The sequence below is a fragment of the Chlamydotis macqueenii genome, chromosome 2, assembly GCF_036417535.1.
Source record: "Chlamydotis macqueenii isolate bChlMac1 chromosome 2, bChlMac1.mat, whole genome shotgun sequence".
NCBI classification, from domain to species: domain Eukaryota; kingdom Metazoa; phylum Chordata; class Aves; order Otidiformes; family Otididae; genus Chlamydotis; species Chlamydotis macqueenii.
In genome coordinates, this window is record NC_141557.1 from 20,027,932 (window position 1) to 20,052,029 (window position 24,098).

A 24,098-nucleotide genomic window follows, 5' to 3' on the forward strand; every position below is an offset into this window, starting at 1 on the left:
TCTTCCTGGTCCAAGCTTTTACCTAAGCAATCCCTAGGTATGTCCCTAGTGACACTTCCAGTGGTTCTGCATCTTCACTATTTCCCGTTAGAAAGTGTTCAGGCTCTTAAAAATAAGGGAGTACCACAGGTGGGGATTATGAACAATAAGCAACTCTATACTATATCCTATACTTTAGCTACTCTAAAAGGCAGAGGAACATTTCTGAGTTTAAAAAAAAACACAAGTAAGTAGGTATTCACAGGTTTTTTTTGTAGCATCCAACACCTATGGAAAATATTCCCTTCTCATAGTGTCATGTACAGTTGAGTTGAGCTGACTAAATGTCAGCATCTGCAATGTAGATATCAGCACCTGAGGTAGCTACCTATATTTGAGGGAGAAAAATGGTAATTTATCTAATCCTAAAGGAGATGTCTCAAATAGGTCAGATGAATCATGGTCTAAAAGAGTTTGTTTCTCTCCACACTAATAAAAAGAGCAAAGGGAGATAATATTACATTTAGATCTTAAAATTAGATGAAAAGAATCTTTCTCATGCTCTGGGACCAAATGTTAACAGATTTCTACAAGTGAACATGTGGAACAGCTACCACATGTTTCCAGCTAAAAACTTATTTTAAGTCAGCTTTTCTGGAGAATTAATGAATGTAAACATTTTATTTTTCCACAGGAAAATAATTGAAAAAAATACATGTCCCAAAATAAAATCCCAGTGCACATGACAGCTAATGGAAAATGCTATGGTGAGGACAATGAAGGATAGGAAAGAGAGACAGTGTAGTATCTGAGATCTATCTTTTAGACATATGTCTGGTGTAAAACAAACAAACATAAGTAATAGCAACAGTAGCTAAAAAAGCAGCTGAGTGACAAACATGCTAAGAACAAAACACCATTATCTGCTAGGTGAGGTAGGTCCTTTTCTTCAAAGCTTACACTATGAACACAAGAATACTTTCTATATTTAGTTAAGAAAGTTCTACTCTGGAGACCCCAATTATACTAGCCGAGTGACAAGAGCTACAACATGTTACTTTTGTCTTACCTCTATGAAGAAGAGACTAGCTGCTGACGTTGGATGATGATACATATAGACGGTCACGAGGATGGCTGCAGCCACAATGAGGACCAGGATTAGAATGCCAACAATTAAGCCAGCGTGAAGCGTCCCACCTTTCTTCTCTGCTGCACTGTCATCTGTGGAAGCTGCACAAATGGCACACTTATTAGCACAGTAACCTATGTCTTACCCATTCCATTTAACAGCTGGGAATTGAGCATTTGCTTTTTCTGGGTTACACGTTCCTCATTTTCCACAGCCCAAGTTGGAAAAAGATGTCAGATATCTCTTTCCCACAACCAAACAGAATCATAGAATCATAGAATGATTTGGGACCTTTAAAGGCCATCTAGTCCAACCCCCCTGCAAGAAGCAGGGGCCTCTCCAACTAGATCAGGTTGTTCAGAGCCCCATCCAACCTGGAATGTTTCCAGGGATGGGGCATCCACCACCTCTCTGGGCAAACTGTTCCAGTGTTCCACCACTCTCATTGTAAAAATTTTTTTCCTTATATGGAAGTCTGAATCTACCTCCATAATCTTAATGAATAGACATTTAAAAATGTTTTCCTAATTCTAACTCAATAAACAAAATTAATATCCTTTCTTTTGAATGCAATCTGGACACTCTGAAGTTCCTAATTACCTTCATAATGAATTTTGCTTTGATTTTCTCATAAAACTATCACAGTTGCCCTACAGACAAAAAGTACTACCTGAATACATTTTGAATGTTGGGTTTGGTTTTTTTAAGCTTTAAATTGAAACATGCCACAAACCCTTGCGAGGTCTAGCTAACAAACACATTCTGAAAGCCTGATTCAGTAGCTTGGAGAGGGGTTTTGAACCAATCTGTGCAACTGAACCAAAGGGCCAAAACTGTAACAGATGGATGCTAAATGACCCTGCAATATTCTGATCTTTGTCTGAATGAAACACTCATCATACCAAAGTATTACAGACGACCATCCATTTACTAAACCTGATATTGAGAGGTCACTCATGCTATGGTGCCGTCAGGAGAAAAGAGGGCTTGCTCAGCCACACAAGCAACTTGTCAGCAGTGCTTCCAAATAAGTGCCTGAAAGTCTTTTAACAACACTGTAGCCTTTGTAGAAAAAGGCTTTCAATAAATACGCCAACATTTGTAGAATTGCTTGTGCTTGGGTGATACTTCTACTTTGGACAATCTGGAATTTCACAGCAAGTACAAACATGGTGATAAGCAATGATTCTTTAGCATCCTCTTGCATAAATGGATAAGTGCTGTTCTACTCTCTACTGCAGGCAAAAGAGCCATTCAGAAGCCCTGGGTTTAAGAAACATAGAAGAGCACTGGCCATTTGCCTTCACAAACTTACATAATTGTCCTAATATTCCCACTGCTTTCTGCCTTTCTAGCAATCCTTCAAATCACCTCCATGCCTTAACTCCATACAACACCTGTCTCTGGTTTTGCTTATGAGAACCTTTGTTTCAATTCCACTTCTACATTTCCTCTCACCACGCTTGTTTGCCAAGCTGACTGTAATGAAAATTGTTGATTTCTGCAGTCATCCTTTTTGTTGTGCCACACCCTTGAACTATGTGTTAGATTGTCTTAGAGTGTCATGGTCTGTGACGTCACGCACTGTCCATTTTATTTGTTTCTTGGAAAACAGCTATTAAGTTATGGGTACCACTTCAAACAAGTTACTGTTATTGCTCTTAATAGTAACAACAACAATAACACTGTCCATGGTCTTTTACCATTTATCAGATCCTAATATTAAAAAAGAGAATTGGCAGAAAGGTCTACTGATCTAGGTCATGTTAAAATGCCTTGTATGTGGGGCAATAAAAGACAACAGGAATGGTTAATCTCAGTGTAACAGCTCATGCATCCACATACGGCAGCACTTTTCTCACCAGATCAAGGAAAGCCCGCATGGCTCGTCACTCAGCAGACTGAATGGCACCATTGCAACAGTAGGGAGAGAAAGAAAATAAAGACGCTTTATCTTAGCCAAGAGATACTTCTAGCTATAACACGGAAGTGAATCTATGGGGGAAGTGAAGGGATTAATGTACATTTTCCCTGCTTTTGTCCATATTTCCTCAACCCTGAGTCAGGATAGATGAAACCCTACAGTGTTGCTCTGCTCTTTCCCATGAAGTCAGTGAGACAGCTTGTGGAGTAAGGAGCTGAGTAACAGAATTGGAACATAAAGAAAAAGAACCCAATAATTTGAGAGGCTAAACTAGGATGTGGGATGCATTAATGAATCTAATAAAAAACTACACACATGCACCTCCACTTGGGTACTGCCTAATGCTGAAGGCATCTTTCTTTTTACTGGAAAGTTCATGAGTATCTGTTCACACGGGAACTTCAGTTTTAATTGTGCTGTGAACATCAAGTTTGAGCTTAGGCATGAACAGGATCCAGGAACCAGGCCTCTCCCTGCCTAAATCCTACAAAGGGATTCACTTGGCTTTCTTAAAGTTTTGTTCACATATATATACATATATATGAGCTTTTAAAAAAGAAAATAAGTGTCAGCCTTATTTGATTTTTCTTTTTTTTTTCTTTTTTTCTTTTTTTTTTTTAACACAGTACTTACAGTGAAAATTTCCAGGCCATCCTTTACATTGCAGTGAAAGAAAGGAGATATTGCTTAGGATGTGGAAGATCTATTTTCAGATGTATTCCCACCCAAATGGCACCTAAAACACTTCCCGGTAGTTGTAGCACTATGTAGCAAAGAATGCAAGATTCATGGAGAAGACAGGAAAGAAAGGTGACCCTAAAATAGGTCCCTCTTAACTTTCAGGCAGCAGACTTTACTTGACATAGCCATTAATAATTTATTAAATAGCTATTAACTTTCAGCTGAGAATAGATGAATGTATACAAGCTCCAGTCTTCATTTCTGTGCATGCATTTGTAGCAATATTTAGTACTCACACATGTATTTCAAACCATCAAACAAATACAAATTAAGCAATTGAAAGGCTATCAGGAAAGGCCTGCTTTATTGTATATGCTCTGGGTTGAGCTATTAATTCCCAGTGAGGAGCAGTTAGTTGTCTGAATCACCCTACTGAGAAGTAACTGCTCCCCAGAAAGAGCAGACCATTCATAGTTTGTCTGTCTCATAATTGTCTTTTTGTCAGCTTCATACTCTTCGACTCTTCCCTTCAATGCCACATCGGTGCATCATGAACTACTTTTCACTTGTACCCATTTTCAGGCCCATTTGCACTAAATGAGTAATTTATATTGTTACTATGTTATGGTTGAGGGTAGAACATCATATTCTGCATACAAAAAAAATGCTAGACTTCAGCAAAGGTCCTAACCACTCTGTAAAGGCCATCAAATGAATCCCCTTTGATATGATATTTTCTCAATGTTTAGTATCCAGCTTTGCAAACGAGAACGCTGTCTCTTCCAAATAGCACAGGTGACAACTGTCTGCCTAGACTTCTACTAGTCTAGGGCAGAGCACTGGATGGACATCAGTGCAGTGATCAGAATGCCAAATCGAAAAAATAATGAAATACAAGAACTGCTGTTCTTAAACCACAACAAGTGTAACCAACTTGTAATTTTCATAATCAAAATTCAGTTCATTGACCCCACGGCTCAAATACTCCTGAGAAATTGTTTTCACTCTCTTTGCACAGAGACAATAAACAGCGTTGTCAACTCTGAAAATACTCTCTGCTGCAAAATCAACTGACAGCTCTTTTAAAAAGCCACTAAGGGAAACAGATGAAAAAAAAAGGACTGGGAAACTTTTCAGGTGCAGAAATCTTATTAAGATTATCACAGCACATCTGCTATTCCAGGTAAAGCTAAAGTAAGGAGAGGATATTTGTCTTATGACCAATCCTTTCCCAAAAGGAGCACTCTCAGTGGAACTTTCCCCACATTTTCCTTTTCCTGTGCTCAAAAAAGTAATTGTTACATACAATATGCTCTATATTTATAACTTCTCCCAAAATTCTTACATGCATAAAGCTTTTAAGCAGAAGGATCATGTTAACATCTCCAAGGTTAGTCTGCTTCTCATTAGGTGCTGAACGACAGGACAGAAACAGCAAGTTACTTTTTTTCCCAAATAGAAAGGCACACAATACAAACATGAAATAACTGTTCTCATGCTGGAATGCTGATTTAAAAATGAAAGTGAAAAATACAATTAAAATGTTCTCATTATTTGCATGATAAACACACAAAGACTATATAATTTTTTATTTTATATTACTATATTATGTCTCTAGTTACAGTTGGGTTAGCTTCTTTTGGTGTATGAAAACCAAATAAACTCAAAGAACTATCATGAATAAAAATCTTGCCCTGCGATGCTGACTTTAAAAGGAACAAAAGTGTGTACAAACTGGGACAGCTCTTTAGAATGTTTGTAAACACACTGTGGATACTTTATCAACACTTTTTCTCACTATTGCACATTAAATATTGAGGTCTGCAAAATAATGAAATACATTGTTTTCTATTATGTAAATTTAAGGTTTACATAAAATTTCTATTGTTATAGTTCCAGATATAAAAAAAACAAAATAGTGACACAAACATGTACACCTCTCATGATATGACATGGAAAAGAGTTTATTTACCAGAGATTAATATATCTGTCTTTGAGAGCAGAGATACAAAAAAAGTTTTATGGTAAAATGGAGGAAAAATAGGTGAACTTCAGGTACTTCCTGGCTAGAAACTTTCCTTTATATGAAGTGACATGGAATCAAGGGCAAATGACAACCAAAAAAGTAAAATTTCATTGTGTGGACTTGGAAAATAAAGCTTTGCTTTTTCCCTCCAAAAGCCATGTAATTTCTTTTTACCCTTGCATTTGATCAGATGGTAAAAAGCTCCAATTCAAACTCATTTCTTATACGCACATGCATCTTCCAGGGATAAAATGCAATACCCTATTTAACCCTCCTGACAGACACAGCGATACTAGCAAAGCTGGGGATATAGATGACCTAAATAGCAGCAATCAGCCTAAAGATGATATCTCAGTACTGAGCTTTGTTCTTTTCTCCCCTCTTTTTACCAGAAGAACGAATTTTCATGGCGAACCCCTGAATTTTTCACAAAGAGACGGAAAATGAATCCTGCAATTTCTTCTCATATAGGAATGCTCTGTGATATAATAAGCACTTGCCATTAGGTCACGGGGCAGGAACTGGAGGAATTCTTAATGTTCATCAAAACCTGAGACTTTTTTTTACCTGGTTGGTCAGATGACTATGAAAATACCACATGGGTATGAGAGTATCTATGCAGCCGTATTGGTACAGAAATGCTGGTTTACTAAGTTGATAGTGTTTCTGGCATGGTCTCCGTTTTATGGCAAAATGGGTCTGGATACAAGCGCATGAAAGCAGCTCCTACAGATGAAGCAGACTGGAAAAACATACAGGTTCAGGTAGAACCATGTCTACAGAAAAGACTTACGTAGTCTTTTAGTCTTATTATTTATGGGTATGCACTACACAGATTAATCATTACAGAAACAGAATGTGTGATAGTCTTTTCAGAGCCTCCATGCAAACATGCAATTTTTGGATAGTTTAGTTGTTAACCGCAGAACTTCCCTTGCATGCCGCCCCAATATAAGTTAGGTAATGATGATTTTGGTATTGGCCACAATTTTAAGCTGTAGCACATCTAGCTTTATAAAAAAGACATTTATTGATTAAAGTAGATTGTGCCATACTATTAATACTCATGCAAGACGAGTATCTTATTGTTCTTACATAAAACTCACTTCAAATACTAGGCATCTCAGGTATGCTTATATATTATTATTATTATTATTACTATTATGCTATTACTGTAAAATTATTACAGAATCACAGAAATGTCATGATCCTTAAAGGATGTAGCATTTAGGTAACTTAAAACTTGCTGTGACAACACAATACAACTTTTTTTATATTGTTCACAGGGATGTCATCAGAGACTGCAAGTTTTGTAATTCACTCTGTAAAAAATATCTCAGACTGAAGTCCTGAGCTGTGGGAGAAAGTGAGATATACTGAAAGCTGATTTCTTAGCCTCCCATTTCTACTTCTTGGATGGGTGCTGGGTACTACTTTTGCTAGTTATATAAATTTGATATATAAACAAATACATGTACTGCTTAGGATAGATGCTATTTGATTATTCAGAAATCTATGCCTATATATACCTGTCTTTTTAAAAGCCATCTAAGCAAAGAATCAAGCAATTTTCATCCCTTTCCAAGGTTTATTTCAGGCTAATAAAACTGACTGCCAGCAACAGTGCTGCAACATTCTGTCTTGGAGCAAACCAGCTGAATCTGGCACGTCAAACCCATCTCTCCTCACTACTATCCCTGTTATCTGTCCAATACGTTACTGCACCTATGTTAATCTCATTCAACCAACCTTGCACCCACAACTGTTCCTCTTCCATAGCCATCCTTGGACCATTATTGATCTGGTTCCTCTCATCCAGGAGCTTCAGGGTGTCTGATAGCTTTCCACATGAGAGATCTCTACAAGCCATTTGGCAACACCTCCTCTCCACGTGTTTGCTGTCCTCTTTGGGCAGCCAAAGAGCAGAAATCCTCTCTTGCTGCATGGTCTAGGGCTAACCTGCACCTACAGATACAAGTTCACTCCATCAGCCCTCCACCCTATTATGTGTGTTATTTCTAGCTTGCAAGCTGTGTCACCCTATTTGCGTGACTGTGGGTTTGAGTTAATATGCAAAGAGGGAGGACATAATGTTTAGGACAGATGAGCATGCAGGGTTACAGCCTACAGGGAACTCAGTAGAGAGAAAGGATTTTTCCCCTCTTTTGGGCCTCCATTTACATCTGGAATGTGAGTCTACCAGGAGATTTCTTGTTTTATGGGGCAGGTATGTAGTTCTCCAAACCTAAGCCTTTTTCCTGTACATAATGCAGATTCCTGAACAGATGATTAATGACCTATACATAGTGACTGTGGGAAGGAATAAGGGAATGTACAGGCAGAAGGAATCTCCGTAAATATATTCTCTCTACGTCTTTTAGGAACAGCATACTCTGGATTTCTCAGCTTCTTCACAGTAACGGAGTGTGATTTTCTTGATTTGCGGGTTCATCCCCTTAGCATTTGTTAACATTTTGAGGTTAAGCCATTGCTACACTTTACTTGGTTTCATGATAACTTATAAAGTTATGGATCAGCTAATGCTTTAAAAGTTGTTTTCCCATTGCATGTAAGGAATGAAAGGTGGTCTTTGAGTGAGAATATTATGAACTATAACCCACAAATTCTGAATTCAGTATCTGGCTTTGCTGTAAATTTTCTGTAGGACTCAGGGCAACTCAGTAAGTCTCTCCAAAACTGATCAACTGCTTAGTGCAGTAAATGGATGAGAGTGCACTAAAATCAAATCAAATCCCTCTGTTGATAGGATGACAACAGTCTGTTAGCTAAGGAGTTTAATTCTTCTGCTTTAAAATATCACCTAACGCTACAACAGTTGTCACCAGTACTAATTTTAGTATGAGTCGCTTTAGGCCATCTAAGCCATTACAATACTTAGTAGCATTAAGCAGTGGCCATCACAATGCTCAATATTGTACCATATTGTCCCACACCATTTGGCCTGGCAAGGCAGCTGACTTGCTAAATCCAGAAGAGCAAAAAGTTACCAAATTACAAGAATTTCAATTCAGTCAGCCCATTGACTCCTCTTAACCCTACTGAAAGCAAACACAAGACCATCAGGTCAAGCAGGCTATTCCTCTCTAAAGCTGTGTCTAATGCTTGCAGTGTTACTTACCCCCACACCTTCTCCCACCTTTTGGAGACAGAATAACTTCAGCTAAAACAGGTAGTTAAAAAGACATAAGATCATAAGAGCTTTGTGTGCCCTAGCTGTCACACTGCCACAGCACTGTGACAGCAACAAGAGCAGATGATAAGATAAAATACTAAGTAATGCAGCCTTGTCTTAAAAGTTTGTCCAGTCTATTACATTTAACCTTCCATAAAATCTCCATTTAGATCTACATGAGGTTTTCACATTAACCATTTGAGCTGGTACAAAGTCCACAAATGGTACATGTGTAACAAAATCAGTTAAATGCGTGCCTTTACAGCAAAGTCATTACAATTTTAAGAGTAGATAATGTGTATCATTTTATGTCTTGCTTAGAAAACCAAAGAGAAACTAGATTATTTTAAGTTAGACAGGGCCTGTCTAATAAGGGGTAATGGTTTTAAAACAGAGGGAGGTAGATTTAGACTAGATATAAGGAAGAAATTTTTTACAATTAGGGTGGTGGAACATTGGAACAGGTTGCCCAGAGAGGTGGTAGATGCCCCATCCCTGGAAACTTTCAAGGCCAGGTTGGACAGGGCTCTGAGCAACCTGATCTGGTTGGAGATGTCCCTGCTCCTGGCAGGCGGGTTGGACTACATGGCCTTTAAAGGTCCTTTCCAACACAAACTATTCTACGATGATATGATTCTATAAAGTGTCTACGGATAGTTGTTCTGGTTTAGCTAAACTGTTTTAACATCATGCTTCTTTAACCTAATGTGGTATATAATCATAGAATCATAATGCTTAATATGATGTAAAAATGCCCATTGGTGATAGAGGCAGAAAGTGACATTTGCTTTCTAGGGGATACATTCCAGTGCCACTACTTTGGAAAACCTCTGCCATTATTTGGTTGACTTTCTGCAGATTGGATTTTTTTTTTTTACATATTTTGTGATGACAGCTGTAATAAAATGATGACAGCAAAACTGGGATGCAGTAGAGATGCAAGAAATTCTGGAAAAGACACAAATGTATTGTTCTAAGTAACATTTAAGCATAATCCAAAGTACCATAAAACAAAAAGAAAATAACACTATTTATTAATGCTATCAATTTAAATATCCTAAGAATAAAGATTACTAATCTATGATTCTATTTTTTACCCAGAATGGATGAGTTCAGCACTTTCCATTTGTATTTACTTTAAAAATCATGCCTGTAGCCCACTGGCCACTTCGTATAGCACAAAGAATACTTTTTATTCCTGTGTCTGTATGCACAAGGATGGGAATATTTATGTCAGAGGTTGCTGCTTTTCTGAACTTATGTTCTTGGCTTTGGAAGGCTCCATTTCTATAAGACATCTGCCAGTAGGCACTGATGTAGTATCATATTGAACACCAGCAAAGCTGTATAGTCTTTCCCTAAGTCACAAGATTTCCTGTGAAGGAAGAACTTGTATTACACTGGGCACATCATTCCATGTTTCTTAGAGCAACTATATTATGATAGATGCCACACTTTTCCCCAATAATAATGCTTTCCTATTCTAAGTGCTACAGCTGGACTTGCAGAAAGCAGTGAGCACCATTTAGCAAATTGTTTGGGGTCTAAATTTCAACTTTGATCATGCTTTGATCATACTGAAGAAAACAAGAGAGATCTCTAATACACCTTAAGACTTGTCTCTAACTAGTGCTGAGACTGCTGAGAAATAATAGAGGAGGAGCAGCTTGGAAATGTTCAGGGAGAAACAGAAGAAAATATGCAGAAGTATCAGCATTTCTTAGCCTGTAATCTACAGTGTAAAATACAATACATGGGGAAGACTTGCTGGCTTATTTGAGTTATATTTTATCTGTTCTCTTTGGAATTTTCCCCCTACCTAAATATAAGAAAAAGGGTAAAAAAATCTGATAAACTCTGTTTACAAGGCTCTTTCTGATTTATTTCTTAATCAAGGTGGCTAATTGTTCTCGAATCTACCTTTCTCCATTTTTTTATCCTATTAACACATTTCTATCTATCACCACCTATTTTGCTCATCTCTGTGCTCTGATACTCTTCTCTTTTTTCTTCTTCTATTTCTGTCACTACTGAAACCGTTCCAGAGCTGCTTCTTGATAAGAATTTTTTTTATACAAGTACAGCACACAGTACAGCATAGACAAAGTAAACTTTATGACAAGTTGTCTCCAAGGAAATTCTTGCCTGCCTAAAATTGTATGAACTCTGTGATCTTAGGGGAACATCAGCAGTTTCCAGTGAGTGGAATGTACAGAAGTAAACATACAATTACGTAATCCATAACCTAATCTCAACAGGATTTTTGCAACAATGGTAAAAACCTTAAATCCTCCTTTTTCATGAAAGAAGTGGAAGAAGAGGTGTGCATCTTGGCCTGCCAGGTTTCTGGACAGGAATGGAAATAGCACATTAGTTAGGACACCCTGAAGTGAATTAATGTAATGAAATCTTGGGTACCTATAAGTAAGATGCCTACTCTTAGCACGTCATTGAGGTTTTTCTGTGTAGCTGACAGAGATAGGCACCCCTATATAGTAACTTACCCTGCTTTGAGCACTTCTTTTAGGATGACACTAATGACTTCCTCTTGCCTATTGCTTGACATTGACTTTGAGAAAGGTCCAAAAGAAGAGCTTGTAGCTACCTGGCTAACACCAGATGAGATGAAGCCTCTGGAAGGCCATTATCTGTGGCTAGGCCAAGATCTGATGATAAAACAAAGACATATCCTGTGGTTCTTATCCTATACAAGGTCCACTTTAAAACATTTTTAAGCCATCACAAAAGTTAGGTTTAGCATTGTTTAATGTGTTTTGCTTTAAATTTGGAGAGGACTAAGCTAATCTGTAGTGACTTGTTAACCTGAGTTAGCTGTTTTAGACTGTGTGGTCATAACAACTTTTGTTACGTCAAAAATATTTGTTTTTTCTAAAAGGCTGGCTTGTCTCTTTTTTGAACTAGGTCTCATTTTCTGGATCATTCAGAAACTTAAAATATTAGAAAAAAGTAAGTTAGTTATTAGCAGGCATGAACTAGTTGCAGCCGGAGTGCAGGAAACACAAGAAAAACGGGACTGAGTCTTCTCCATAATCTGTCAAGAATTCCTATGGTATGAAAAGCTCAGACTGCAACTTTTAAGGGAAATTAAGAAGATAGACAACTAATGGTAGTTAGTTTCCAGGCATAGGGGACTATTAAAAAAAAAATAGCCTTAGGTAAATGTATCACTGTATATAAGGTATATAAAAGTATACTTTTTTTCCCAAGACTTAGGTCTGCATTTTGGTAATTTCTTACTGGGTTTCCTAATACTTCAAGCTCAAATTAAGCTCTGTACAGCACTAATGTTAATCCTGTCACTAATGTTCGTATGTAGACCATCTTTGAAAAAGTCTGCCACAGAGTGAAAGCAGCAGGAAACAGACATTTCCTAGCACTATATATGCTAGGATGGACTTGTTCACAATTGAAAAAAAAACCAGTTTTCTCCCTCAGATAGATTTTTTTTTTTTGCATAGTTTTCCTTTTTTTTTTTGCAACAGTAATATCTGTACATCTTGATGAATGAAAAGTGTATAGTAGTTTCTCTGACACTTACTGTCCAACACACATGCACTTTTCTTTGGACTTATAAAGCTGAAGGACTGAGAGGGACTCATAGCAATCAAATGATCACAAAAAAGTATCTAAAAAGGTCAAATAAAATGTCTAGATGTGCTGGACAATCATCTAAATCATCCAGCAAAGAGTTCTCAACAAGAAAGTACTGCATTACTGTATAGCCACAGTCAATTGCTCTCAATTTTTATGAAAAATTAGGCTTTTAAATGTTTTAGTCAGCTGTGTTGTGTTATAAGAAAAATGAAAAAAAACCAGAATCTGCAATTAATAACAAAAATACACTTTTTGGTGTATTTTTTTTAATCTTAGAACTCATAAAATGTTTGTAATTTTAAAGAGAATTTAGATTTAACAAAAATCATGACAGCATGCCAGTTGTATTTTAAACTGGTTTAGGCATGTATGTATCAGGCATCTGTTGTGTCTGTGAAGAAAGAGGGAAGATAGAAGAAAGAGAAAAAAGCAAATCTGAAATGTATGTTAAAACACTCAACAAAAGACTGTGGGTGAATTACAGCACTAGCTTGCAAGTGATTTTCTCATTAAAAGGTCAAAGCAGTTTGACCTGAACCCAAAATTTAATTTAAATTTAGTTGGTGCTTTATAACATTTGGCTTCAAAAGTTCCAGGCAGAGATGAGATGCAGAATTTTTATGAAATCTTTTTGTTGTACCTAAACAGATATTGACTGCTATCATCCAAGGACACATCAAGCTATGGGCCATCATTGATACAATATAGCTTTGGTTTTCCATTATAAAAGGTTCCCTTTCATTAGAGTTTTAAAGGATCTAGTGTGAGAAAGTAAAGACCCTGTATTCGTGACCTGAAATAATCTACTCTTTATGAAAGGCTGACAAATCACAGAGAATCAAAGAACGTGCCTGCGGCTGCAGAGGTTTTATCTGAGCCTAATCTAGGGGTCACTGGAAAATTCAATGCATAATTGAAGATTCATCAAAAAGAACTTCTCAGATTAAAAGCTACGTTTACTGTGTGAATGAGAAATCCTGGTGTGTTGCTTTGCTTCAATGTTGTTTGAAGTCAGTTTCCTTTTTTTTTTAAATTTCAGAATAAAAGAAACAGCTCAAGGAAAATTAATAATCACACCAGGTGCTGGTTTGTCCTTCTAAAATGCATTAGCTTTCTGCGCAGAAATGGACAAACTCTACCATCTCACCCTACCAAGTAGGCCACAGCCATCCCTCACTTGCTCTAGTATTCATCATTTTGTTTGCTTTCACAGGGTTTTTCTTTTCAGATCTGGAGCAAAGAGTAGACAAGTGAAAAAATAATCCTGTTGCAATTCCCAAACCAAAAAAACCTAGAATATGTTTTCTAAAGCCCACTTTTTAAATTATTTGTTATATAAGAGCATACTGTTCTGAGCTGTCCATGAGATGCTCAAGATGGAGAGCTTCCTGGTCCCAGACCAGCCACGTGCCACGGAGTGATGGCTCGCAGGGCAGAGCTTGGTTGCAGCTCAGCTGGGAACGTGCCTCATGTACAGAGCAGACATGAAATGGGAGAGGGAAGTGCTGACTGCTTCACCTTGTCTATTGACCTTTAAGAGCACTGAAGCACTTCTCACAACAAAATAAAAAGCAATCTGATTTCAAGAAGAATAAGAGAAAGAAAGGTTCAGGGACATTGCTGTAGACAAAATGCCTAAAAGTACCACCCTGAGTTTACAGATGACCTTATTCCAAGGGACCACTTATGTGTCAAAGCCATGTCAAACAACACCATCAACAAATGGACAAGTCAATGCCCAGTACCGCGTGTGACCAGCTATGCCGTGGTTAGTGACCGCAAAATGACAGATGAGTGACTGGCGAGGAAGGGGATGGCAACAACCTCCTGTGGAGTGAGCAGATCTCTAATTTGAGGGATGGAGAAAATAACAGCTGAATATTACTGAAAAACAAATAACAAGAAAATAGATCAAAATGCTAAGTGGCATCTGCATGCTGTGTTTTTTCAAAACTCGAACAATTCTCTGCAAGAGTCCTGAGAGGCCACTATGCTTCAGCTGTCCTGACCTGTCCTGTCCCTGCACCTGGGACCTCTGCCCATGGGGTTGAGTCTCCATGTAAGCTCAAACCCAAGCCTAAGCTATGCTACAGGTGAACCAGTAGACAGCTCCTTGCCCAGAAAAAAGGCAGAGCCAATAATATGCCCCTTTATATCAATGGAAATATAGTTTATTTCAATTTGCTCAGCAAATCATCCTCTACTTTGACACACCACTCCAAAGCCTGCAAAAATCAACCTAAATCTTTCCTTTCTCCTCAGCAAGCTCTACATCAGCAGAGAATACAGACACAGTCTGCACCTAATGACCCAGTCTTAGTCTAACTAATAGTAAAATTCCCATCAGCTTCAAAGGGAGAAGGAACAAACCTTAGGTCTCAGTCCTTGAACCTACAAAGAAGATGACAAAAGCTGACCCCTGCAGAGCCTCATTGAACAGAGGCCCTTATCAGTATGACAAGGTGATCTTATTAACTTGCACAGGGAATATGCATGGAGAAACAGAGGATTTCTTCTAGTACAGAGACGCAGATATAAAATGGATATGTTTATTAACAAAATGCCATGTAATAATTCACTACTATGAATGAGTTTATAACACAATATTATTATTTTAAACTAGCATCATATCCTCTGTTAATACAGTTAAATGACACTGTAGTATTACAATACATTTAATAACTGTATTAATACAGTTAAGTATTTACTTAATTTGTCCCTATTTGGAAGTTAATTAAACCTGTTGTTTTATTAAAGAGTTATAAAGACAGTTGTAAATGTTTAATTTACTAAGCAGTTGCTAAGCTTATTTGCTCTGGAAGACTGAAGTCCTCTGAGAGCAAGGTAAAAGCTATTTCTGCAATTTGATTTTGATTAATGAAGTTCAGTGGAGCATAATTTGAAAAACTACTGACATTATTTACAGACAAAAAAAATAATCTCTTACCTCCATTGTCTTTTAAATGCAGTGCTATCTTGGTGTCATCTATAAAGGAAATTCAAGGTTAGTTGTAGAAAAACTAATGCCAAAGAAATTTCACAATTAGAAAATTATTTAGTACTCAGTTCAATGAGAATTACATTGGTGTTCTTACTTACACTGAGTACACTTTACTTCCTTACTAGTAAAAACATTTATGGGAGTGTTACAGCATAAAGGAAGATTCAAGATACTGGTGAACAAGGGTGTGACACTTACAAATATTTAATTTATGCTACGTGTTCATGCAGAGCTTGAGCATTCTATCTTATTAAGGATGATATGAACCAATATATGACAATAAAATGAAACAATTACTTAGTTCCTCTTCTAAGAATCACAAAAAGGTCTATTAGTTTTAAATTCCATTTATTTCCATATTCCTCTTCTTGTTGCGAGCTTTAATGAAAAAATTGCCAGGGAATAATGCTGCTAATGGAGTGCAAATCCTGCATCAACAGTTTCTAAACTTCCCTTGCTGCAAGTAAAACCAATCTTTCTTATCAGCAGATTCTTCAGTTCATTTTCCTGTCTCACACCACTTTAAAAATCTGTCTGTACCTGGTACCTTTTCTCGTGTTAACATACAATTCCAACAGGAAACTCCCCCCTCATCCGCCTTTTATAGATGCTAAGATACTATTTGATTAATCTGTGTTAGCTTTTCTACCCAGCTGAATTTTCCCCAGAAGCAGGAAAGCAGGATATCTCAGCCACAGAAAGGCAAGATCTAAGCAGCCAGTGGAACAAGGGTGAGAACTGACACACCATCACTTACCCAGTTAATTCGGTTCAGAAGCCTATAGAAAGTATTTCACAACAATGAGCACTACATGAAAAGAACAGTGCCAACTGACTGAAAAAAAGTAAACAGGCAAATTTCAAAGAGGTTTTTAATTTAGGTTATCTTTGATTTTCACCCAAAGGGATTCAAAATTCCTTATGTTTGTGATGAGAGTTTCTTCATTAACTTTAGCAGGGCCCTCTCCATCTACTATTTCAACAGGCTTTGGACTATGGGCTGATGGTTAAAGGAACACAAACAATTCATTGTAACTACAAGTTCTCCAGAAATCTGCCTGGCTTGTCGGTGCACCACCAGCATTGCCCCTTCCTCCAGCGCTCATCCCCTTTGCACTTTACCGTTGCGAGAGGAAGTTGCAATTCAAAAGTAGTAGGAGATATTGCCTTGACTGCAATTCCCCACTCCTTTCACTGCCCCAAAGAGAAAAGGTCAACTTGAACACATACTTAGAGAAAATTTCTTTTAGCCTTGTAAATGATGTGTTTGCACTATAGAATAACGCAGTGTATACACTTTACCTTCTGTAGGCAGGCTAGTTGGCAGGTGGGAAGTGGTGGATCCTCTGGTAGTTGTTAAAACTCTGAACCTTGTGGTGGTTGGCAGAAGGGTGGTGGTGGAGTATAGAGGTGTTTCAGTTGTGTCTATATTCTTCTCACAAATCTTATCTTTTGACTGTTGGGAAACAACAAAAATAAAGAAGAGAAAATTAATTCTCAGTATAGACTGTCACTGAATGAAGCATTTAAGCATGGACAAGCTGTCAGGATAAAAAGAATGAAAATGGAAACACTAAATCAAAGAATTTCAAGAGCTTTTCTTTTTTTTTTTTTTTCTGTGAAGTGCTCTACACAGCATTCAGCAACATATATTTTTCAGCTAGCTGCAAAACTTACAACAGTCAATTGTTAATGGGAAGGCTTCAGAGTCATCCCTGAATGTCTAACATGTTATTTCCCTCAATCAGATTTTAACATCTAAGATTATCATTCAAATTTTCACTTTTCTATTGTGAATGCTTACTGCCACTGGTCTGGGTGCCATAACACATATTAAAAAAGATACGTAGGAATTAAATTGTACTCTTCATAGTGAGTATTGTGTAGTTAACTGGAGAATTAATTAGGCTTTATATGCGGTTATCACAGAAGAATATGCATATATGTGTGAAATGTGTGCATGTATTCAGCCTATAGAATATATATCACACTACAGAGCAACACATTCAATATATGCCTATTAATTCTATAGAATATTAAAATTTCACATATTACATGTGCATATAACAATTATTAGATAAAATAGAAATATTATAAAATACAAACTATAATAATCATACAAAATGCTATATTGTATTAGCACACCATAATTAATATTCACCATCATATAATAATTTAACTTTTGTTTTCATGGGCAAATATCTCTATGCAAATCTCCAGTCTTTTTTTTTTTTTTTAATTTCTGGATACTTTTAAAATTCTTCAGGTGTAATGAGCATTTTCTTTTATGTATCACACAGTTTGGCAGGAAAACACATCCAATTAACTATCAGCAAATATGAGAACTGTTTGTAACTCCTGCTGTCCCATTCATTTTAATGAGAAATGGAATCCCGCAAAGCCTATTCATTTTATTGAGATCTGGCTGTCAAAACTCAGTGGGTGTGGTCTTTCTTCTAATATGTGTGGGTATTTTACTGTCCTTTGTTTTACAAGAAAAAATATACTACATTTAAAAAGGTATCAATACCTGCAGTACAACTATTCTTTAGATTTATTTCTTCATGTTTTAGCTTGAAAACCACTGTTAATGTCACTGATGCAATTTAATCAAAATTTACCTCAAATCTATATTACAAAGAAGGAAACATTACTACGAGAAGCCTCATTATTCATTATCTTGAATGAGGGCATCTAAAATTAACCTCTGTGTGCTAATCATTGATCCTTCATTGAACTCCAGCAGCCAGCTCGGGCATCATTCTGGAAGATGCTAAGTAAGCTCCTTGTTCTGCTCCAGAGAGTCTGAAAGCTGGACTGCGAGCAGCAGTCAAGTAGCCTGAAACTGTGCTAATCAAACTGTTTCTCAGACACACATAGCGTATCAATAACTTCCTCTCAGATAATTTACTAAGCCTTGGAGCACTATCTGTGTTGAAACAAGAAGGGAGAAGCTGAATGGGATGCTACTGTCATGCAGAGAGCGGTTTTTGGATAACTTCATCTACAGGCACAACTGAGTCCTAGATAATTATAATTCAGATTAAAGCAATACAAAGGTCGTGCACTATAACAACAATTACTCTCAGTAATTTTTATTTCAAGTTCTTGAAAAGATTTTCCTCCACAGACAAAAAAAAAAAAAAATCTCATAGGAATTCCATTCTTAAATCATCAGTTTACAAACTGCAAAGCTGAAGCTTCAGGCCAGTGTAACAAGGCAGTATGCAGGATGCACTTATTTTGCAATTACAGTTATAAGAAAAAAAGAATCTTCCATCAGACTGGATTTATATCATTACTTCTCTTTGCTTCTACTAAGAATAAAATAGAATGTGCTTTTCTAACTAGGCACTAGGGGCTACATGTTGCCCTCAGTTTCACCTAACATTACACTTCAGAAGGGCAATGTTCCTGAAACTCATGACAGAATGCAGCCTTTTCAGGCCAAATGGAAAAGTAACTGCTTTTTTTTATTATGGCCATCAGGAGACTAAAATAGTCATAAATTAATTTGTTCCTGTTACCACACTCCCCAAATGAAAAAAACAACAACAAAAAAGCCCTCAAACCAAAAAGTCTTCTAAAGGGAGAACACTGGGAAAGAACCAGCAGTAAGATATTTATATTTGTGTCTTGAACATGAACTCTGCTGGTCCAGGAGTATCCCAAGTACTTCTTCTAGAGGAGGCCCATAGCTCCTGTTTGATATTCCACCACTACCACAGTCAGATAGCTTGTTCTCTCACTGCCTCTTCAGGAAAGGACATTCAAATGCCTTGTAGGTTTTTTTGGTGTTGTTTTTTTTTTTTTTCCTTAAATATCTTTGAATTAATCTATGTAATTTCTTCTGTACTAAATGATTTGGCCAGATTTCATAACTCAATGCAAGACATGCAATGCCTGTTTTTCACTTGAGACTTCTCTAGCAGAGGGTTTTCTGAGATGAGGAACATCACAATTTCTTCCCCTTTTCTGGCAAGAGTCAGAGATCTAAGAGAAAAACAGTGCAGGGACGTTGTTTTGGGGCAGGTTTTCTGGTATTTTTATTTTTTATTTAAAGTGTTTTCTCAGACATAAAATTTTTATTTCGTGTCCATTTTATTCCCTGAAACAGGGAGTGAAATTGCTCAGTTTATTTTTCTTTATTACGCCTTACAGCATTTCTGCTGAATGATAAAGATAAATACATAGCATGTGTTTGGCCCTGAAAACATGCTTCATAACATAATCAAAAGCATCATAAGTATATAAATGGCCTCTGATGGGCTGAGGATGTAAACTACTCACATACCTCTTCAGGGCAGCCACTGTCTACCCAGTCTTGCCGGTGACGGTCAAATCCACTGGAGCATCTTTAAATGATGAAATAGAAGTTGTCCAGATGGAAACAGGAGGAACACAAGAACAAGAAAGGAAGGGAGAGGAAGAGAAGAGAATGACAGAGAGAACAAGTAAATGATGTGATTTATTTTAAAATCCATATGATTTATGTAGTATTACTTTTATTCAAGAGGCTGTTGCTTGCAGTATGAGTCAATCATTTAATCCACTTCAGTGAAAGGCATTTCAATGAATGAGTTATTATTCTAGGTGGGGTTTTATTATTTATAGTTTTTAAATAGGAGTGTCTCCCTTCCACTGGATAATTATTCTTAAGATTGCACTGAGCCAAAGCATTTTTGAGTTTGACGTCAGCCATATGGATATAAATTGCTTTAATTATTTCTGTCCAGACTTAGCCAGAAAAATTTAATCCCACAAAGGATGTAGTGAACCAGTCACTGCTTTCATCAGGCAAGGTGATCTGAGACATCAAGATATGCATATAACGATGCAATCAATGTTCACAGATTTAGATAACAGCTCCTCTGAACAGCCTTCATGACAATTAAAGAATACTATACAGCTGCTTCTACCTCCTCACTAGCTGCTGAAAACTTAAGTTGCATGCATATTTCTCATCAAATTAGGTGAGGTTAATAGCCTCCTTGCAATATCCTTTCTTATTTGCAATATGTAGCGAAGAAATTTTAAAGCAACTTGTAACACTTCAATATAATGATTCCCCTGGCAATCCCCATCTCACAAGAGCATTATCAGTGTTTATACAGTAACTTAGGGTTTCCTAGACAACAGGTAGCATTACGAACAGAAAGCACTGTTTAAATGGCAAAATAACTAAACCATAATGTCTGACTTTGAAAGACATTCTCCCCAGTCTCAAACTCTCCTACTTTTCTCTAAAGTTTGAAGAGCTTCATTAGCAACTTCTTGAAGGAGAACTGGACTAATTTTCAGATGTACTGAATACTCACAAATATATCACACTTCAGTCACACTGCTCTAGTTAAAATATAATGGGTTTGAGGATATTCTGTACATCTGAAAATCAAGCCCAATGTTTAGATGTGACATCAAGCCACTCCATAAATTCCTACAATAGAGGCAATTACTGCAGCTACATATCTCTGCTAATTCCAACCCAACTGTTCTTAGCCCTACTAGGGATTAATGACCTTTTGTCTCAGATCTTACCTTGTATCTAAATGGTATCAAGCTTAAGGCTCCAAAGATTAAATGAATAAAAAACTTATCCCACACACACTCTTTTACAGTTCTTAAGTCTTTTCTGACAAACTACTGAAACAGGGTGGGAAGTAACATTGCAGGGGTTGATTTTTCTTCCAGGAATTAACAAACCACCAAAAGTTGAATGAAACATGCAAGAACTTGGAATGGCTCTTTCAAACATTTGAGATACTCTTCAGATTACCCTACCTTAAAGAACAATACATTAAAGCTTTAACAATTTCTCTTGATGCAATAGTGAGTCCAAACAATATTATCAGAAAGCGGCTTTATCAGGAACTAGACAGGCTCCAGATAAACCTGTTTGTGATCTTCCTTTGAGGCATGTGTCAATGAGATGCCAGTTGTAGCAGATGCTAGCATTGCTCTGTCCTGGAGTTGGAATTCTGTGAACTGTCAATCCAGGGCATCACCCACTCTACCAACTGCAATTTTAGACCTTCATCTAGTAGTATGGTGATAATTCCCTGTTGCCATTAAAACATTGGAGCAGATTTGATTAGCTATGCCATTTAAGCCATCTGTCAACATGGCCATTTTATAACAACTTCATTTTCAAGTAATGACCGAAATAATCTCCTAGCAAAGCAATAACAAAGATGTTATAGGAAATGAGAATAGGGCCATTCATGAAATGCAAAGAATTCCAGGATTTGTGTGGAACTTGGGAGTACTAGTTTAGGGAGCAAACGGAGTATTAAAGTCTGTGCATGTAGAGCAATTATAATTGGGTATAACTAATGCAGCTGAATCTGGGTAACAAGAAAGATGTCAGAATCCTTTCAGTGAACTGTATGTAGACAGAAAAGAGATGGAGATGTAATCAGATCTACCAGATGCCATTTACCTCTATTTGGCAGAGAATATTTAAATGACAAGAAGTGTCCATTCAATGCATGAGCTGAAATGCTTTGCTTCTCTTTTAAAATAGTTCAATGAGGATTAATAATAATAAAAAAAAATCAGATACTCTGTATATATAAAATTCATCACGGTTTAACCTGTAAAAGCCAAAAACATAATGGAAAATTATTGGGAAGGAAAGGGACAAAGTCTGGACGGAAGAATCTTTTCACCAGGTTGAGCTGGTATAAAACAATCAAGAGCATTAAAATGCACAACACATGTTCTTTAAACCAACTATTCCCTACAGGGTGTTTTTTGCCTCGATATTCTGTAACAGCATATGAAGAATGGATTTCTGGAAACTGAAGGACATTCTAGAAATCTGAAATGATTTCTTAAACACCATGTAATTACTCAGTTCAGTTAAAATGTTTATTAACTCCTCTAAATAAAAGGTTAACCTGGAAAATTAAATAGAAAATTGAACAGACAGAACTCTCATTTGCCTTTAAGCACTAGAGAAGACCCATCACATTAGGAAAAGATTAAGACACTTTCTAGGTTGTCTGAAATACTAAAAAAAGAATTAGCACATTTTAAAGTGGAATTTCTTTTCAAGCTAAGGGAGATAGGAAGTAAAATATATAAATATTTATATAAAATTTGTTTTAAAAACTTAAAAATACTAGAAGCTTTGAACTTTGTGTCTACCCAACTGAAAAAAGCCCTAATCATACAGTAATTTTTGGAGGATAAAAAGCACCATCTTTGTGCTTGGTCTGGCTTTGCCCCCTTTACCACCGAACAGGCTTCATTTTTGTTACTCCATCCTTTGAATATGACTTTCTTGTCCCACTGTGCTGTCTGGGAAAAGACTATTTTCCTCCCTTTGTTATTTTCCACTTTCCCTTGTCACAAATGAACTTTATCACAGCTCAAAGTGCTTATGAAGTTCATGTGAAGTGTTACGGTGAGTGACTGTGGTATGAATTTGTAAGGTATTTGAATGGTATTTGTGCTTAGCATCTAGCTCAATACACCCAACCATATACCTGAATTCAGGCATAAATATGTTGTCTGTATTTATCCTTTACTTAAACATATTGCTTAATTAAACTGTAATTTAGAATAGGATCACAATTTGAATTGTTATAAGAGGATGTGCTCCCACCTTGCTGTTATAAGGTAAGAATAGCTAAGACCATTTGCTTAATACAAGGATTTTAAACATACAGCACTACAAACAGCCTGCAGTATTTTAATGTTTATGAAAAAGTCAAATGTAATTACTAAGCCATAGTCAATTCTTGATGCAGCATATCTGTGTCTGCAGCACTGAATTCCATCATTGTCTTAACATTGCGTGCCTCTCAAAATTTCCAGTGTTCAAGTGATGAGAAGGAGGATCAGAGAGTGGCCCAAATTTCAGCAGGCAATCTTCAACCTGATGATGGTTCCACAATTTTATGGGACAGAAAATTTGGAAAAATATAGCTACATGTTCTGTAGAGTACTCCCGCAATATCACGTAACAGAGAAGTGAAAAGATCTTTAAAAAGCACTGTTATTGACAATAAAAGAGACTGAACATGAGTAAGGCTTGATATTTGTAAATTTGACACGATATGTGAATAGGCAGTAGGAAATAAGGGCTCCCACGGGGAATTCTTGCTGTTGGAAGAGCATAAGGATAAAAGTGGGCTAAAAGAACTAAGTTTTATTTCCAATTCAACTAGAAAGAAAGGAAAAAATCCTAGTTAAAGTGTGACTTGGCAGAGTTCTGATTAAAGAAGAACAGGAGGATATTTTCTGTAATCTTAATGTCAGTTACAACAACAAAGGAAAACTGCTGAAAAGCAGATAAAGAATAAAAAAGAAGCTTTTGCTAAAGGCCCTGCTTTGAATACCTAGAAGAAAAAAGAAAGTGTAAGAGGAGGGCCCTAAATTTACGAGATTAGGGTATCAGAACTTCCAACAGAATCAGTAGAAAATAATAACAATCAAATGTGTTCTCTAGGAAGAAGCCACACTGACATTAGTCCCTGATACCAGATTACATTCTCCACCGCCTTTGACTTTGCACATTTATACCTGCACACAGTGGGTATAAAG

At 36.9% G+C, this 24,098-nt stretch overlaps 1 protein-coding gene across 1 annotated transcript in view; it reads right to left on the bottom strand.

Moving 5' to 3' along the window:
• The window catches only part of PLXDC2 (plexin domain containing 2), a 278,317-nt gene that overhangs the window by 12,909 nt on the left and 241,310 nt on the right, over window positions 1-24,098 (bottom strand). The window contains exons 10-13 of the mRNA XM_086742185.1: window positions 19,843-19,903; window positions 16,851-17,004; window positions 15,495-15,533; window positions 1,049-1,209 (exon numbers count right to left, since the gene is read on the bottom strand). Coding sequence (XP_086598311.1) covers window positions 1,049-1,209; window positions 15,495-15,533; window positions 16,851-17,004; window positions 19,843-19,903 — 415 coding nt within the window. The remainder of the gene's footprint in view (window positions 1-1,048; window positions 1,210-15,494; window positions 15,534-16,850; window positions 17,005-19,842; window positions 19,904-24,098) is intronic.